The sequence below is a fragment of the Phyllostomus hastatus genome, unplaced genomic scaffold (assembly GCF_019186645.2).
Source record: "Phyllostomus hastatus isolate PE091 unplaced genomic scaffold, TTU_PhHast_1.1 phas_contig_210, whole genome shotgun sequence".
NCBI classification, from domain to species: domain Eukaryota; kingdom Metazoa; phylum Chordata; class Mammalia; order Chiroptera; family Phyllostomidae; genus Phyllostomus; species Phyllostomus hastatus.
Genome location: NW_025333737.1, coordinates 19,577,440 through 19,597,634, shown reverse-complemented (window position 1 = coordinate 19,597,634; position 20,195 = coordinate 19,577,440). Strand labels below are relative to the sequence as shown.

At 36.7% G+C, this 20,195-nt stretch overlaps 1 protein-coding gene across 1 annotated transcript; it reads right to left on the bottom strand.

The window, feature by feature from the left end:
- Positions 1 to 244: 244 nt before the first annotated feature.
- SKA2 (spindle and kinetochore associated complex subunit 2) lies at positions 245 to 20,034 on the bottom strand. The gene is made up of 4 exons (XM_045836799.1): positions 19,911 to 20,034; positions 17,849 to 17,852; positions 6,010 to 6,096; positions 245 to 415 (listed from the first exon to the last, which is right to left on the bottom strand). Exons 1-4 carry the CDS (start codon positions 20,032 to 20,034, stop codon positions 376 to 378), a joined length of 255 nt encoding a protein of 84 aa, XP_045692755.1. The 3' UTR covers positions 245 to 375.
- Positions 20,035 to 20,195: the final 161 nt, after the last annotated feature.

Below are 20,195 nucleotides of genomic sequence, written 5' to 3'. Positions count from 1 at the left end.
TCTGCCATGACTACATAATTAAAGACAGCATACCTCCTAATCAACCATGCCATGTCCACATGCTCATTTTAGAATAGAAGGAGATAATAATTTAAAAAGGAATCAAGAAAATCTCATTTCTATCATCAGTTCAAACTAACTGCTGAATTTTAAAATGAAAGTTACTGAGGATTCATCTTTCAAAGCAATAATCAGAATAAAAACTTTAAAAATCCAACATGTCAACTGAAAGCATTACCTCCAGGTTTGTTTGCTTTTGTAGTTCTTGTAGTGTGGCCATAGTCTTATTGAAAGTAGCACAAATGCGGCTCTTAGTCTCTTTCTGCTCGTCAGCGATTGGCTTAAAGCGTGCATGCAAAGTTTGATATCGAGACTTTATTGCTGACAATTCCTGTAAGAGTGTAACTGGATTTTTCTACAACAGGAAAAAAATTAATATATATTAAATTGTGGAAATAAAAAACTAAGTTTCTTTTAAAATTGAAGTACATACAACACATTCTACCATCCACTTAATCAAACACTGTGAGTATTTTATTATTCAATTGTGTGACAAGGATGGAGAAGGGGACAAAAGAGGGAAATAGAAGACCTAAATTCTATTTGCAGGGATTTTAAAGCCTAGGTACAGAAGTACAGCACAGGGAATATGGTCAATAATATTATAATAACTGTGCATGGTGTCAGGGGAGTACTAGAATTATCGTAAATTATATAATTGTCTAGCCATTACATTGTACACCTGAAACTAATATAAAATAATACTGAACGTCACCTCTAATTGAAAAATAAAAATTAAAAAAGAATAAAGCCTATGCATAGAAATAGCCCAGAAAAAGCAATATTAAACAGCAAATAAGCTCACTTTAAATTCATAATATTTGATACACAGTTCACAACAACTAATTACACAGTATTTCTAAAATATAATTCTAAATGCTATTCAGAAGATGATCAAAGGACTATATTAATTTGTTGTTAAAGAATAAGACAACTTGAAACCATTTACAAAACTCTTAAGTACACTGCCATGGGGCTAAAGTGTGTATAAATGCCCGTTCATTGACTTCACTACATAAAATTATGCCCACTCAAGCAACTATATTTATATATTAAATTGGTTTTTCAAATTCTTTTGGAATATAACTATTATTCCATAAAAGACATTTCATTTTAACTGGGTCCTTTCTGCCAACTGGTAATTCCTTTCATTCCCTGATGGTTCCTTAGCAAACTCTTCAAAACTAGCTATTCCAAACTTTCTCTACTCCCTCAATTTCCATCTACTCCTTCCTGCCATAGGACCTTACCAACTACTTTACTGAGAAGGCAGAAAACATCTAGTAAAAACTCCATTTTTCTGGCATTGGATCCCAAAACAAAAACATCTATGGACACTCTTATCCATATTTAACCCCCTAACACTACCACTATTATTGTTATTTCTTCTCATATCCTCCATAATCTTAACTTTCCTATTATTTCAATAACCTTTTCAATACCCTTTGTGGAGACTTCAAATATATAGAAGTCTTCCCAACACTGAGGGAAAAATTAACTCCTTCTCTTGACTCTGTTGTCACTTCAAAACCAGTTTCATTTTTCTCACTCCATTTGCCACTAACCTTTGAGGTCCTTTAATATAAATCCTCAGTTTAACATACCCATAGACTAGTATTCTTTGCCAAATTATTTTAAATAATTTAAAGGTCAGGCTTGCCCTATAGAATAAAATTTTAATAACCTTCTTCCTTTTTAAAGATTTTTAAATTAATTTTTATTGATCGATTTTTAGAGAGAGAGAAGAAGGGGGGTGAGATAGAGAAACATCAGTTTGTTCTTCCCTTTATTTATGCATTCATTAGTCAATTCTTGTATGTGCCCTGACCTGGGATCAAACCCACAATCTTGGCATATTAGGACAATGCTCTAACCAACTGAGCTCCCTGGCCAGGGCCTTAAAATGAAGTCGTGATTTCCATAAAATTATAGCATCTTGATTACCTTCCTACTCTTCATATATCTCCTTTATGGACCCTACATCATGGCTATAGGCAGAGACTCAGTTCATGGCCCTCTACTCCCTTCTTCCTTGGAGATTTTTCTGTAAGCTTTTGATGATGGAAATAGTGAAAAAAAAAATAAAGTTAAAATAAAATAAATTCCAACAGGAAGGAATAAGAAGAAAAAAATCTAAGTTAAAGACTGCTAAAATAATTCTACAGAGAGTGATCTGGACCTATGGCATGAGCATTACAAGTAGGAAAGGGACAGAAGACAGATAGCATGAAAAAAGAACTCTTATTGGTATGTTTGATATGGGCAAAGAAATAATACATAACACCAAAAGTATATTGAGCTGCTTTTTGGTGTATCTACTCAATACACACCCACAATGACAGTGAGACCTGTCCTCTCACTCTTAGGAGTACATTTCACATCATGTTCTTAGATTCTGGACATTGTATTGGATAAAAGATCTCCAGTAGAAAAACTGGAAAAATACAGTAAAACAATAAATCCTAAAAAGTAGGTAGTGGGGGGTGCATAAAAATGAAAATAGAAAAGATAAGAAAAGTAGAAGATAGATCCAGGAGGTCCTATATCTCACTAATAGGAAAGGCCATAAAAGAGGATTTATTTTCTTATGAGTATATTGAGTAAGAAAATATATAAAACTTCAGATTCATATGATTTCAGGTTTAAAGAGCCCCACCGAGTGACAGCACAATTAATGAAAAGACCTATACTGTAACCTAAAATAAATTTCACAAAACGGATAAAATATTCTCTACGTTCCAAGAGAGATGGGGGGAGGGCAGAAGGAGGAACACAAACAAAGGATTGGAAATTAGAATGGCATCTATTTCTCAAGAAGAACCCTGGAAGCTAAAAAACCACAAAGCAATAATGTTAAAATTAAGAGAAAATAATCTCCAATCTAGAATTCCATCTTCAACCAAACCATCTCTTAACTAGAGGTTTAAATAAGGCTTAAATAAAGATATTTTCAAACATTTGATATCTCAAAAAGTTAACCATTTGTGTATTCTTCCTCAAAAAGCTTCTAAAGGATGTGTGCCACCCAATCAAGGAAATAAACCAAGGAAGAATGAAACATGTGATCCAAACTAGGAGAAAAACAAAGGAAATTACAGAAACAATGGTAAAGAAACCCCAGAAACACAGCCATGCAGGGGCCTGTTAAGCAGGTCAGATTGGAGCAGAAAGATAGCACAAGAAGGGTTGCAGAAGAAAATGGGAAAAAAATGAAACTAAGGGATCATGTGATGTGCCTGAAAATGTTGACAAGAGTCTTACAGTTCTGTTAGGAAAGTCTGAGGGTTAATTATTTGTCAATAATTAATGATAAATGCACAGGGAAACTAAACAAGTTGAAGAAAAAAGAAAATAAATTATTTGCTTCAGAAAAACAAGTTGTGTAAGAAAGGAAAAGCAAATATAGTATACTATGACTTAAGACAAGAGCAGTGTCTGCAGAACCATAACTACTGTGGTCTGAATGTGTCCTTCCAAAATTCATTGGTTAAAACCTAACCCCCGTGGAGATGGAATTAGAAGGTAGGAACTTCAGGAGGTGATTAGGTCAGAATGATCAAGAATGGAATTAATGCTCTGATAAAAGAGGCCTCAGAGGGATCGTTCCCTTCTGCCACGTGAAGATATAATCAAAAGTCTATAGCCAAGAGAAGAGGGCATACTGACACTTTGATCTTGGACTTCTGTTGTTTACATGGCCCCACTTGGTGGTATTTTGTTATAGCAGCCCGAAGACTCAGATATATGTACAACTACGTACAATAGCATTATTCACAATATCCAAAAGATGGAAGTCACCCAAGTGTCCCTTGACAGATGAATGGATAAATAAAATGTGGTATATACAGACAATGGAATATTATTCAGCCTGAAAAGGAAATTCTGATACATACTACACCCTGGATGAATGTTGAGGACATTATACTAATTGACATAAGCCATCACAAAGGGACAAATATTGTATGAGTCCACTTTTTAATGCACCATGAGTAGTCAAGTTCATAGAGATATAAAGTAGAATGGTGATTGCCAGGGGTTGAAGGGGGGGAGGAAATGGGGGAGTTATTGTTTAATGGATACACAGTTTTGGTTTGGAAAGATGAAAAGTTCTGGAGATGGATGGTAGTAATGATTGCATTTAATGTGAATGTACTTAATACCACTTAAAAATGGTTGAAATGGTAAATTTTGTTATGCATATTCTACCACCAAAAAAAAAAAAAAGCTAAGAATGTAAAATGGTGTAACTGCTTTGGAAAATAATAGGCAGTTCCTCAAAGTATTAAATGTAGAGTTACCATATGGTCAGCAAGTCTACTCTTAGGTATATATACAAGAAAAATGAATGCAAATGCCCACACAAAAACCTATACATTAATGTTTAGAGTAGCATTATCATAGTAGCCAAAAGAAGGAAATAACCAAAATGTCTATCAACTCATGAATAAATGAGAAAATGTGGTATAGCCATACAATGAAATATTATTCAGCTATAAAAAAGAATAAAGTACTGATTCATGCTACAACATGAACCTCTAAAACACACACAAAAAATGTGATTCTATTCACATAAAATATTCAGAGAGCAAATCTATAGAGACAGCAAGTAGATTAGTGGTTGCTGGTAGCTGGCTGGGGGTGGGGTTGAGGAGTGACTGCTAATGGCCATTTAAAAAATCACTGAATTGTATACTTTAGAAGGATGAACTTTATAGTATGTAAACTGTGGCTCAATAAAGCTATTTTTAAAACAAGTTATAGAAGAGAAAAAAAACTGGAAGTGGAACAAAAATGAGAGGTGGAAAGCGGAGGAAAAGTGGCAGCACCATATGAAATGCCTTCCACATAGTACTTGAAAGACACTGACTCAGATGAGTCCTTTGGCCAGTCATTTGGTGGTACCACTGGACCAGAATTGATTGGCTGTTCTTCAGTCAGAGAGAAAAGAGGAGAAAAACAAAGTAAAAGCTAAGTTAGTTAAGGAGCTAGAATCGTCCTAGTAAGGAACTAGAATGTTCGGTAAAAACTAAACCCTCACAATGCTTTACCAATTTTATATAAAATGTTATTTTAATTTGTACTTCAACTCAATCAAAAAATTTTAATTGTATAATTTTTTTAAAAACTGTAAAATATGATATTTCTTATCTTCTGGTAAGTGCTATCAAAGATAAACATTAATGATTCAAGTGGTAAAGAAATATTAACAGACAATTTTTAAAAACTGTTTGCTTTCATCGCTGGCTAGTGAGGGTGAGTGGACTGAGCACCAGCCTATGAACCAAAGGGTCACTGGTTTGATTCCCAGTCAGGGCACGTGCTTGGGTTGCAGGCCAGGCCCCCAGTGGGGGATATGTGAGAGGCAACCACACATTAATGTTTCTCTCCCGCTCTTCCACTCTCTCTAAAAATAAATAAAATCTTAAAAAAAACCCCACAAAATCTGTTTGCTTTCATCTCCATAGGTATGTGTACAAGTACTTATTTCATATAAATAGAGCTAGTATTTCTAAAGCAACCTAAACTTAGAATAACTAAGTACATAAACATAAGTAAAAATCACAGTTCACATAACAAATGTAACAGTATATCATCATCTTCAGAGACTATCATTATTGCCAGGATCTCTCCCCTCTTATTTAAGGACTGCCTTACTGTAGTTAGCTATATTCTCTCTCACAGTGTCAGAGGCTTCCACAATGGTTCATATCTCTTGATTCAGTATTTATTTTTAAGGGTTAAAAAAAAAGTAGCCACAAATTTCCTTGACTATGGCTACAATAGTATGTTCTAGTATCCTGTGACCAAGTCTCCAACATAAAAAGATTTTAAGATTCTATTAATTTAGTACTTGACACTGTAATTGTTATAATCACTATTACTAGAAATACTATCAGAAAATGTTTTAATAAAATATTCTGTTAAAAAGACACTGATTTTGCAGATTACCTTGCCTGCTGAATCAGGATGATTAGTCTTGATTTCATATTCCAGCCTGTATTGAATGTAATCCAGGTCAGAGTCAGCTTTCTGGAACTAAAATCAGCATAAATCATTATTTTGTGAACCAAAAGGCTTATTAATAAACATCATATTGCAACCATTCTTTCTTTTCTCTTTATATTTTTTAGTATTTTAATAACATGATATATAACTCATTTTGAAAAAAAAAAAGGAAATAAAAAATCTCCATGGTCTATAATATCGAGGTTCTATTAAAATTTTTAAAGCTAGTTAGCATTTTGAAAATCATTTCTCTATACATGTTAGATTTTGAGCCAACATATAGATACCAAGAAGCTACTGTCATACATTAATACAAGAACTAACAATGTCTTCAAGAATTCCCTAGGGTCACTGACACACTCATCACTTAGGCAGTGGTTTTCTATCGCTGGTATGTGGTTTCAAGTTAAAACAGAACAAACTTCTTTTCAGGGATATTCAGTTTCCATTATCTGCAACCCCATTAACCAAAAAAACTACAGAGATACGCCACATAGACCAAAATTACAGAGCTTACAGTTACAAATTATACAAGGAAGGCTACATACACCACAGAAATAGCAGTCTGAATAACCCCAATTTATTGAACCAAGGTCCTAGCATGGAACCTTCATCTGTAAGGGAAATCACATGTGTTTACATATAGAAAAGTTGGAAAGGATATCGAACACAGTGTTAGAAGTGGATTATGTCTAAATGTGGTTAATCTATAAATTATTCTTAACTTTTGGAAACTGTGCATCTTTTACATGCATGATCTTAAAGTAGGGACTGCCTTGACTTTATCAGGGAAACAGCTGAATTTATTATAGAAGGCAAAACATGATTTCCTCAGGGAAACTGCCTATATTCGTAGCCTACAGCCTAGGAGACTGCTCTGGGGAAAGAGTTCAGACCTTACTATGAAGCTAAGCTCTGACCTAAAAATTGGTTCTTGAAATTTTGAATGCTTAGTGGAAAGAATAAAAACTTAAAACACACACACACACACACACACACACACACACACACACACACATCTTCTTCTAATATATTAAAATTTTCCTTCTTCTAATATATTAAATTTTGACATCTTGAGTGTCAGATTTTAATGTTTTATATTGAAAACTAATTTCTATTTCTTTCCTTCCTGAACAAAGACAGTTGTTGCTTCAGTTTCAACTACATAGTTTCTGCAGCCTGCCAGCTGTTCTTCCCCAACACCAAAACCCTACAAGCAATGTTGCACTGCTCAGAGCTAGTTACGCAGCAGAGACAATATCGATAGGATTCTAGGATCTGGTGATAAATAGGAAATTTTTTAGTTACAGGTAGGAAATTTATTGACCAATTATCATAGTCTCGAAAACAAATTAGTGTCTGATCAAGGAACAAAGGGATAATGACAAACTTCATTCATACCCCTCCTCAGTTATAAATTAGCTTCTTAGAGGCCTTGTGGACAGTGAGGTTGCTGTTTAGTTACCTTTAGCTACCTCTCTTATTTTTAGGAGCATAAGAATATTATAAGTAAAACTAGAGAATTTTTTAAAGTCCTAGACATTCATATTTCAGAAACTAGTTTTCTTCAAAATCAGTGATAAAAGGGGAAAGTTTTCTACCAGTTCTAAGAGTAATAAATAAAGTATGCAATTTAGCTGGGAAGAGTCCATGGAAATCAATGTTAAATCCCTAAAGACAGCCAAATTACATTCTGCTAATTGGACATCTTTGGAAGCAGACTGGGACTAGGAAAAGGAATAGTTTAGGAAATAACACTGATTTTTATAAAGCATACTACATATTTAATAAATGTATAATATTCTGTTATTCTAATCTTTATTGTGACCAGCTAAAGACTTTAAGTAAATGGCCTGCTGTTTTACATACCACTCAACTATTTGGCAACAAGAAAAAATATAATTGCAGTCCAATTTAAAAACACCTCCTTTTTTACAAACAACCCATAGCTCTCACTGCCACAGTAGTGCTGCCTTTCAAAATGACCAGTGCTCTTAAAGCTCCAAACATCCTCTTGTGAGAGAGCTTGTCTCAACAGCATCAAGCCACAGGAAAATTAGGGGGAAAAATATGATGTTCTTGTCTGTGGTGAGAAGAGTTAGTAGAGGTATATTCTGGACTCAGCCAGGGTTAGAAATGCATTTACCATAGAAACACTGTTTTAAGAGAGAATTAGGTATCTTAATATTCCTAGATGTAGGTTAGCTATATTACTAACCAAAGATTCTTAAAGCACCTATTTCCTTACATTCTTCTCTATCTCCAATGCAGATTTAAAAACACCTTTTATCAACTCACATTTTATTTTTTTCATGGCTCCAGCCTACCATTGTGGAGAGCAGGACCAATAAAATGGCATTGGTCCAGTCAAGAAAACATAAAGTATATAAAACAAAATGGAGTCACTCATGTCAACCAAAACAGCTGCCAGTCAGCCAGGACACTTTGGTTCAAGAGAGAAACTACCTAAGTCACACTAGACACAGCTGGCAAGGAGACATACCTAAGATATCTACACCCATAATCAGAACAGCCCCATTTGCAGAGGGGGGCCACCCATAGGCTCCTGGGGAAATTCTCTACTTGCCATTAAGGGACCCAAGCAGAACAGCCATGTATCAACCATAGATAGGCTCCTGGGAAAATTCCCCAGTCGCCATCAGGGGTGTCAAGACACTTATCAAGAGACACAGAAGGGTGGAGCACACCACTTTCAATGTATAAGTGAGGCAGGCTCCAGATCACTGCTGAGACAGCTGAGCTCCACACACTACAGTGCTGCTCCATGCCATCTCCCTTGGTATTGCTGTCGGAAGCTCTGCCCTGCTGGGCTGAGGGCTTGGTCTGCCCTCTGACCACCAGGTTCTAGAGATCCTTCCTTGCAAGACACTGACAACTCCCTTGCCTACTGTGCTGTCTACTGGACCTGCAGACTGAAAATGTGGGACTCAAGTTCATTATTTCCCATTGATTGCTGTGTGTATGTGTTATATTCCTCTTAGATTGTTAGTGTGAGTAGGATATTAATGTTATGTTGATGCTCTACTTTGAGTGAACCTGCATTCAATAAAAGCTGAGTGAATAGCATAGTTACCTTGTGTGACTCTTGTCTATTCCTTGGTGTCAGGCTGCTCAGCAAGTGGCTAGCCCAAGCAGTTGACTGGCTGACTTATAAGACTGTGTACCATGGACATACACTCGTGACAACCATTTCATGTAATATATTATAATCATTTGCTTGCATGGTATGTCTACCAGTTGATTTCAAATTTCTTGCTAGCAAGAGCTTGATCTTTCATGTTTGTATCCCTAGTTTTTAATAAACAGCCTAATGCTCAATGACAAAAGGTAATACATAGACGAAAGAACTCTCATCCATTTGAAACAACAAACAACCAGGGAACCCAACCACCCTTAATGCCTGTTTTAAGAATAAATATTTCAAGTTCCCTACAAGTTGAAGACTATTTCTAATATCTATACAATCACAATTGTTTTTTGTATATTTCTGCTAGAATGTTGACTATTATCCGCTTTCTTCCAGATAGAACAAATCCATGTTTATGCTTATCTGAACCAAATGAGCGATAATATGCACCAGCACCAGGTTACAGGCATGTCATTATAAGCATACAGAAACATCAAAGCAGGACACAGTAGGCACAAGCTTCAGGTTCATCAGTTCCTAATTTGCAGGCATTTATGAAACAATTGTTAGGGTAGTACACATGAGCTCCTCCTTGTAAGACTGGTTTTATCAGTTGAAGTAGTCCATTAAATTTCTTAAAACTTTCAGGATCCTGTTATTTATGTTAATTGTGCTATAGACACCTAATGGACTGTAGGGACAGAATCTCATGATACATTAAATGAACCTGGTTTAGAAAAAATAAAGAGGCCCTGGCTGGTGTGGCTCAGTGGACTGAATGCAGGCCTGAGAACCAAAGGGTCACCGATTCAATTCCCAGTCAGGGCACATGGCTGGGTTGCAAGCCAAGTCTTCAGTAGCAGGCATGCAAGAGGCAACCACACATTGATGTTTCTCCCCTCTCTTTCTCCCTCCCGTCCCCTCTCTCTAAAAATAAATTTAAAAGATATATATATTTACAAAAAAATCTAAAATATACAGCATAGTCTTTTTCAAAAAAGATTTTATTTATTATTTATTTTTAGAGAGGGGAAAGGAGGGAGAAAGAGACAGAGAGAAACACTGATGTGTGAGAGAAACAATGATCAGTTGCATCTCACATGCACCCCAACCGGGAGATAGGCATGAGTCCAGGCAGCAACCCAGGCATGTACCCCAACCTGGAATCAAACCAGCAATCTTTCACTTTGCAGGATGGGACAATGCCCAACCAACTGAGACACACCAGTCAGGGTTACAGCATAATCTTAATAGTCAGGGAATTGTAGGGTCTCTTTTCTTTTTGCATATGTCTTCTAGTTAAATTATAATAAATATGTACTGCATGCATGTACTATTTAAAGCAATTTTTTTAAAGATTTATTGATTTATTTATATTTAGACAGACGGGAAGGGACGGAGAAAGAGAGGAGGAAAAACATCAATGTGTGGTTGCTGCTTACGCATCCCCTACTGAGGACCTGGCCTGCAACCCAACCATGTGCCCTGACTGGGAATTGAACTGGTGACCCTTTGGTTCGAAAGCCGGTGCTCAACCCACTGAGTCACACCAGCCAGGGCTTAAAGCAATTTTTTTTAAAAGCATAAGTACATTCCCTACTGTCTTTCTTCATTTAAAGATTATTAGGGCTTCCCAATGCCATTTCAACTTTTAATATGATTCTTCACAAGATGACATTCATATTCTCTCCACTGAAGCTTCACACTTTGTACTTTAGCCTCACTGACTTTCACTGTCCCCAATATGTCAGGCTATTTTTTAAAATCACTAATCTCTAATAGTGCCTGGCAAACAGCAGATGCTCAAATATTATACTGTGTAATACATAGAGAATAATATTGTGTAATAGATTATATTGTATAATATGTATACAATACTCAGTCTTCAGAGTATAAAGTTAGAATACGTCATCAAATATGACAAAACAGCTACATTCCTAAGTTGCAGAACACAATTATAATAGTGCACATTCTTGAAACAAAAACTTGGTGTTACCTTGAGGGAGTATGTCTTTGACAGCAATTATAACTTATGCAGATGCTAAAAAGGATTAAAGGTAAGTGATGTAGCCCTGGCTGGTGTAGCTCAGTGGATTGAGTGCAGGGCTGCAAATCAAAGGGTCGTGCCAGTCTGATTCCCAACTAGGGCACATGTCTGAATTGCAAGCCCGGTACCCAGTACAGGGCGTGTGAGAGGCATTGATGTTTCTTTCCCTCTCTTTCTCCTTCCCTTCCCCTTTCTTTCTCCTTCCCTTCCCCTTTCTCTAAAAATAAATTAAAAAAAAAAGATGAGTGATGTGTAGTCACTTAATTTCAAACCACTTCAACCTCTGAATAGCAGATAGTCTTAGCAAGGGACCCATAATCTTACAGAGGGCCAGGATCTATAAACCTTAGCTAATAATTAGCAATTTTATGTATCCGTATATACTTTTCTAATGAGATGGAGCTCCTCTAAGGATCCATAGTCTAAAGAAAAATAAAATAAAAAACACTTTAAGAGAAATGTAACTTCAGCCTTAGAGTCAATGATAAGGTAACAAAGCAGACTGCCAAATAAGCTGAACCTCTGTACTGCTAAAGATGGAGGGGAAAAACTGGAAAATACAGTAAGTACAAAGAGACAGTGTTTTTTCTTTTTTTTGTCATTCAGAAAATGTGCCATTGCTTTTGGAAAACAAATGCTAAACATATTGCTAGGCACAAAAAAAGGCAGATACTGTTCACTGTCCACTCCCTTTTACAGCTTATCTGAGTCCATGAAAAAAAATGGAAGAGTTAGTCCTCAGAGAATGAAAATGTACTCATAAAATGAAAATTGAATGTCTGAGTAGAAAGTATCTAGGAAACAGTTTTAAACTAGTCAAGTCAGTATTGCCCGGTCATCCTGACTCAGGCTAGGAGATAGATAAAATCACTAAAGAAATCTGTTTTTCTCAAAATTTTAGTTCTATCTCTGAGTAGTAGAATATACTTTTTCTTTTGTTAAACAGGATTTCTAAGTCTTTATAATAAATATGCCATTCTGTAGTAAGGAGGAATCTTTTTTTAAAGCTAACTTCTACTCCTTCCCATTCACCCAAGTGTAAACATTTATTTGCATCTATTGTTTATGTGCTAAGAGACTATAAAAGACTAATATTACATATATTTGTTCAAAGACACTGTACTTTTTCTTCAAATCAATTTTTTTGTTACTTACGTATTTCTCTTGCTTGTTTACATATAACTTTGTTTACCTCGGTTCCGCATACACAATAGGTAAAAGATGTCCTAGCTGGTAATTATTTGATCAATAAATAGATAAAGCATTACAATCTAATGTACCCTGATTAACTATATGAAAACACATTCTCACAGGGCATTTGAGGTAGGGTTGAAACATAAAATACAGGACACCCAGTTAAATTCGAATCTAAGATAAACAATGAAAAGAATTAGTATACCTATGAATCTCTTTTTTGCTTGTTAGTTCAGTTTGTTAGATTTCATATACAAGTGAAATCATATGGTATCTGTCTTTTTAATACTAGCTTATGGCACTTTGCATGTTTTCCAGGTCCATCCATACTGTCACAAAGGGTAAAGTTTTTCTTTTTTACAGCTAAGTAGTATTCCACTTTCCATTGTGTAAATGTCCTATAGTTGTTTTATCCACTCATCTAGTGATGGACATTTGGGCTGCTTCTATATCTTAGTGATTATAAATAAAGCTGCAGTGAATATAGGGGTGCTTATGTTCTTCTGAATTAGTGTTTTGGGTTCCTTTGGATATGTTTCCAGAAGTGGGATTGCTGGGTCAAAAGACAAATCCATTTTTTTTAAAGATTTTATTTATTTATTTTTAGAAAGGGAAGGGAGGGAGAAAGAGAGAGAGAGAAACATCAATGTGCGGTTGCTAGGGGCTGTGGCCTGCAACCCAGGCATGTGCCCTGACTGGGAATCGAACCTGCGATGCTTTGATTTGCAGGCCGCACTCAATCCACTGAGCTATACCAGCCAGGACAAGACAGATCCACTTTTAATTTTTTGAATTATCTTCATACTTCTTTCCACAGCAGCCATACCAGTCTGCATTCCCACCAACAGTACACAAGTTTCCCCTTTCTCCACATACTCACCAGCACTTGTTTGTTGCTTTATTGATGATAGTGATTCTGACAGGTATGAGGTGATAGCTCATTGTAGTTTTAATTTGCATTTCTCTGATGATTACTGATGTTGAGCATCTTTTCATATGTGTATTGGTCATATCTGTATGCCCTCTTTGGAGAAGTGTCTATTCAGGTCCTTTGACCATTTTTTAATTGGGTTGTTTTTTTGGTGTTGTTTTTTAAGTTCTTTATAAATTTGGAATATTAATCCCTTACCAGATGTATCAGTGAATATGTTCTCCCATTCTGTGGGCTGTCTTTTTATTTTATTGATGTTTTCCTTTGCTGTGCAAAAAACTTTTTAGTTTAATGTAGTCCCATTTGTTTGTTTTTTCTTTTGTTTCCCTGGGGGAGATATATTCAATAAAACACTGCTATGAGCAATGTCCAAGATTTTGCTGCCTATGTTTTATTCTATGATTTTATGGTTTGGGGTCTAACATTTAAGTCTTTAATCCATTTTTAATTTATTCTTGTGTGTGGTGTAAGAAGCTAAGAGAAGGTGAAGGTTAGGGGGTGGAATGATGAGCAAAAAAGAAAAAGGACTCATGGACAACAGTGATTGCAGGGGGTGGTGGGTGGAGGGGCAGGATATAAGGGAACTAACTGGTAATGGAAAGAAATACAATTTTAAAAACTTTTTTAAAAAAAAATTAGTATAAATATGTCCCATGCATTATTTGGACACACTTACGCTAAAAAAAAAGTGTACATTGCTTATCTGAAATTCAAATTTAACTGGGCATCTTATTTTTTATTTACTAATCCTAGCAACCCTAAATTGAGGGATCTCAATGTTATGAAACTTAGCACCAGAAAGAGAAGTGGTGCAGAAGCATCTTTACATGCTTTGCCCTTGGTCACTCATTAACAGTCAGGATGAACACTGTTTCCTTCACTTATGAGCTAATGTTACTATATAACTTGAGTACACAGCTGAGAATGGATTAGTCAATACACTAGTGAATGAAGTAAGTTTTGAAATTCAAACATCAGCCTAGATTAAACCAACATACTTCAAAATTGTGGCACACAATGCCAAGAAACTCAATGGCTTAAAAATAACAATCATTTATTTTTAAAAATCCACAATCAAAAAGCATGCCCTTGGGTGAGGATAAAAAATAAACAGTATAATCTTTTAAAATAAAAAAATATATATCTGAGATAATTTTTTTTCTTAAAGATTTTATTTACTTAATTTTTTGATAGAGGGGAAGGGAGGGAGAAAGAGAGGAAGAGAAACATTGATGTGTGAAACATTAATTGGTTGTTTCTTGCATGCCCCCTCCCTGCAATGGGGAAATGAACCCGCAACCTGGGAATGTGCCTGACCAGGAATCAAACCAGCAAACTTTGGCTTTGCAGGACGATGCCCAACCAACTGAGCCACATGGGTCAGGGCTATCTGGGATATTTTTAATATTAAAATTTTGTATTATGTTTGACTAACAAAAGTAAGATATTTTGTATTCTTTAAAACTTTTACTTTGCTCCAAGAAAGAAAAAAATTTCCCACTTGATTTTTTTTTAAGATTTTATTTATTTTACTTTTAGAGAGGGAAGGGAGGGAGAGAGGAGAGAGGGAGAGAGGAGATAGAGAGAGAGAGAGAGAGAGAGAGAGAGAAACATCAATGTGTGGTTGCTGGGGGTCATGGCCTGCAACCCAGGCATGTGCCCTGGCTGGGAATCGAACCTGCGACACTTTGGTTTGCAGCCCGCGCTCAATCCACCCACTTGATTTTTAAATAAGCTCATATTTGTGGCCTTTTATATCCTACTGGCAAAAGATCTGACACTTCACTAAAGAAGATATACTAATTGCAAATAAGCACATGAAAAGATATTCAATATCATTAGCCATTAAGGAGATGCAAAATGAAACTGAGATATAACTACACACCTATGAGAATGACTAAAATGAAGAAGATTGACAATACGAAGGGTTGGTGAGGACATGAAGAATCTGAAACCCTAATATATAGCTTTGGAAGAGAATTCAAAAGTTTCTTAGAGGATTACATAACAGAACAAAAATGGAGGTTGGGCTGCCTGCTGCCACAAAAGCCAAACTTAGGAGGCAGGTGCTGGCGCAAAAAGAAATTTACTTAGGTGCGACAGGACCTGGGAGAATGGTGGACTCCCAGCCCTAAGACCATCTCATCTTCCTTCTCTAACCGACAGATGGTTCTTACAGGGATAGGGAGAGGAGGGCTTTGTTCTCTTAACCAATTATCTTTCTAGCTTTTGGCATGCTCAGTGTAAGATTCTCCTCCTGCCACCACCTTGATGGGTGGGAGAAGACTCCCCAGCACTCTTATTGTCTACTTAGGGGTGTTCAACCTGTGCCCGCCCCCCACTCCCCGACCTGCCACATGCAGCCCAGGATGGCTGTGAATGTGGCCCAACACAAAACTGTAAATTTACTTAAAACATTTTGAGACTTTTTTGTGATTATGTGTCACAATGTATTTAATGTGTGGCCCGAGACAACTACTCTTCTTCCAGTGTGGCACAGAGACGCCAAAAGTTTGGACACCCTGGTCTACAGTAACAATCAAGCATACATTTATAATGCCACCCAAGAGAAACAAAAACATTATGTATGTCCACATAAAGACTTGTAATAAAATGTTTATAACAACTTATTCATAATAGGCAAACATTAGAAACCAGCCAAAATTGATAATATGGTGAATGAATAAATAATTCATGATATTCTGTACAAAGAAATATTACTCAGCAATAAAAATGGTCCAACTACTAATACATGTAACATGGACAAATCTCAAAAGCATTATGTTAAGAAACCAGACACAAAGACTGTGTGCTGTATATAATTCCATTTACATGAAATTCAGTGGTTGTCAGGGAATTTGGGAGGAAGAGGTTGACTGCAAAAGGGCATAAGGAGACTTTCTTAAGCTGATGAAAATGTTCTACAGCATGGCTGGGATGGTGGTTACATGAGTGTACATATCTGTCAAAATTCATCAAATTGTATATTTAAAATGGGTGAGTTTTAGTGTATGTAAACTGTAGCTTAATAAACTGGTTACAAAATATAGTGCTGGATTCACACTTTATATTTCATAATTTGTTTTTTAAAAAGTACTTTAAATCAAGTATTCTTAAGTTTTAAATTTAAGCATTAACTACACAATACACAAATTAAGATGTGGGGCAAGTTATCATAGTAAATATACAACTGACATTGTTTTCATCACTTACTAATTCATCTTAAAATTCAAATAAAACCTGAGATTTGCCAAAGCCTATCCAAATCTGTCAGAGAAAGAAACAAATTACAAAGTACTACTCGTTTAAATTAGCCATAACAAATTTAGCTATAAAAATTATTCTCTTAATGTGTTTCATAATGCATTACAACAGTGAGTTTTTAATTAGCTAAAAACATTTTTCCAAATTACAACTTTTTAAAATACTTTTGGTAATAAAATTTTTATAAAAAATAAAAGTTTTTAGCAACAAAGACTTCAGTAAATTACTCACAGATACTGAAGATGTAAGGCAAGAGTCAAAATTCTGGTGTGGATCCTGCTTTCAGATGCTTTGACAATACTATTGCACTGCTAGTGTAAAGTACAGTAGTGCAATAAAGTCAGAGCATTCGTTAGCAGTATGTTGAAGAAAGGAACACAAAAGCATCTTGCAGCAGTTGAAGCCTCAGTGAGAAAAGAATTTAAAGAATTGCCATTTTGCACAGAAGACATGCAAAACCTAAAAACATTTATATCAATGTTAAAAAAAAGAATTGGGCTCCCATATCAAAGTGATATTTTTTGATGACTAATCTATGATTAATATTGAAATAAAAACATGCATATTGATATAGAAAGGAATTTTGTAAATATGTCCTAAGCTTTAGAAGTTATTAACATGGGCAATGTTAATACCTTAGGACTGGTTGTAATCACTACTAAGGCAAAGTTGCGAAAAATGTTTCTGTTCTGCTGAGATAGGTTGGATAGTTTCTCTATAATGATTAACTGCCATATAAAACAAGTCTTTTGAATAAGAATGTCCAAGAAGAAAAATAAAAAGTAAAATAATGTTTCCCAATCTCCATATACCCAATCTATCTCTGGAATTTAAACTACAATACAAAAAGCACTTACCCATCTTAGGGCTTTTTATCTAGAATTTACATACTTCAGGGAATTAATGTGTCCTAAACATAACACCCTTAGCACTACCTAAATGAATATTATGAAAGAGGATTTTAAATTTTTAGTTATCCCCTAAAACATCTTAAACATAGGAGGAAATCATCTCCCTTTCTTTCAAACTTAAAATCAGAGAAAATAATAATGGAATAATGGCGGGGAGGCATATCCAAGATGAAAAAATGTATGGTAAGTACCAGGTTTCCTTGAATTCAAGCCAATTAACATCCTAACCTCCTAACTGGTAAGAAACCATTTCAAAGTCAGATGCAAGCCCAGAAATAGACAAATACCCAACTAAGTGAGGGAGAAAAATAAGGAATAAAGATTACAATACACAATAAGGTTTTTCCTCTATTAGTAATGTTGATTGATGCAAACACACTTTCCATTATTTTCATTAACCTTCCCTTAAATGGTCCAGTTCAGCTACTAGTTGGATTGAGCCTAGAAGAAATGAACTCAGATTCAGGACAGCTGGGACGTGAGTGTCTTGATCTCAAATCCTGGCCCACAAAATTCAGATATTAGAATATTTCAACTGAAAATCAGAAGGTTTGCACCAAAAATGATTTACCTTTAGAATAGAAACTAAACTGTTCACGATGCAAGGAATTGAAGACCTGCTTTCTTCTCTTTCCTCTCTTAAAAAGGTTGTTTTAAAAACTACCGCATCATTCAAACATCTAAAAGTTCGAGTCTGGTTATCACATAATTTTCTAAAACTTACTTTTCAAGATGTACATTTAACCATTTTCCCCTTAAAATAAAATATGCTCAATCTAAAAAAAAAACAAAAGTCCTGTCAGAATATTGACTCAATATATTGCAAAGTCCAGAAAAGACTTCATTGGTACCTCAAAATGAAACAGCCAATTTCAGGGGGAAAAAACTGTTCAAAGCAAAACTAGTATCATTTCGAATATCACAATTATGCAGAAGTATGGCTCTGGAGGAAGGAATTCAGAATAGGGGGAGAAGGGCAAGACAATATTCACATTTATGCCTGTTGATGGAATCAAACTACAGTACTTTAACTTTTTTTTTTTGAGACAGTTAATGGTAAAAATAACAAAATTTTGAACTAAAAGTTCATTATTACAGGTTTGGGAAGCTGCAGAAAACCCTTCTCTGCCATTTCTCTTCCTCCCTATCCCCAAACACGCCCCCCTCCCCCGCAAGAAAATTAACTCAAAACACTAGGAACAACTGAAAGTTCAAATCGAATTTGTATATGAGGCACTTGCAATTAATACATTAGAAGAAAATAATAAGTTATATCAAGGTCCCATATTTTCTGAGGGTGGGTATGGGGCGAGGATGGTATTCGGTTTCTTCCAGGATCATTACACGTGCAGATGTTAACGTGACCCAAGATTCAGCCTGGAGAGAGCAGCACTGCCACAAATGATACCTAAGGAGTACTGCCTGGATATGGCAAGGGGAAGGGGGCGCGGATTGCGGGTGACGATTTTGACTTCTTTACTTCATCTCATTTTTCTTTAACGAAAAACCGACAGGAGCTCAATGACGAGTGAGTTCACGAAATTGCACGTTGTGAAAGGAAGCCAGCCCAATTAAACAAAATTGGCAACGCAGAGGTGGGGAAGGACTGAAGGTAAACCAGGGAACTAAGAAGATAAGAAAAAAGCGCGGGCGATCAAGCTAGCAGCTAGTAGTCAAGGGACGGAAGGGAGGGAATAAAGAGGACAAGTGAAGAAAAGGACCCATTGCAGAAAATTAGGACAGCTCTCCAGCTTGGCGCCCTCGTGCAGGCCAGGCAGCAGCGGGAGTGTTTTCCAATTATTCGCCCCCGCCCCCTACTTTCACAAATGAATGAAACTAGGCAACTCAAGAGCAGGGTGCCTTCCACGTCCCAATCCCGCCAGTGCTCCAGGAAAGGAGCTCAGGATTCAGAAGCCCATCGCTCGCTCCCCTACCCAAGGACTGCCTGCCCACTTTGGGCCCAACGAAAACTGGTCTAGGGGCTTTCTTGGTCGCTAGGAAGTTGAGCACGCAAGTCTCGCATCCTTTCTCAGACTTTCAAGCCGGTCTTGGAGGATGCGAGCAGTTCAGCCCCGAGGGGATTTCTCTCCGCCACACTCCGTTTATCCCCACCCAACCCCACCCTCCCTCCCCTTTTTCTGGAGTGTGAACGACCTCTCCCCTTCTTGGGGCGCTTTGAGACCATTCCAGTCATATATTTTTGGTGTTAATACAAACGTCTACACCAGCTACAGCTTCGTGAGGGGCGGAAAGGTGAGGGCAAGGAACAAAAAATTTCAATGGCCCCACACCCTCGGCATCTCCCGCCATTTCCCTCACCAGTTTCCCGGATGTAACCCCTTCCCCCGCGGCGGTTAAAAAACCAGGCGACGGCGACTCCCTTTGGTGCAGGGGGAGGGAACTCAGATCTGGTCCAGCCTCCGCCGCCCAGGGTTTCCGGCGACTCCAAATTGCGTCCCACTTTGGAAGCCATCGGGGGGAAAATAAACCAGCCAGTAGATCTCCTTCACTTTACACTCACCATCAATTCCAGCTTATCGACCTCCTCCTCCATGTTGAATAGTTGGCATTCCTCAGGCCGCGGCGCCGCTTAAGCCGCAAACCATACTAGCACTGAGGGTCCCTATTGGACAG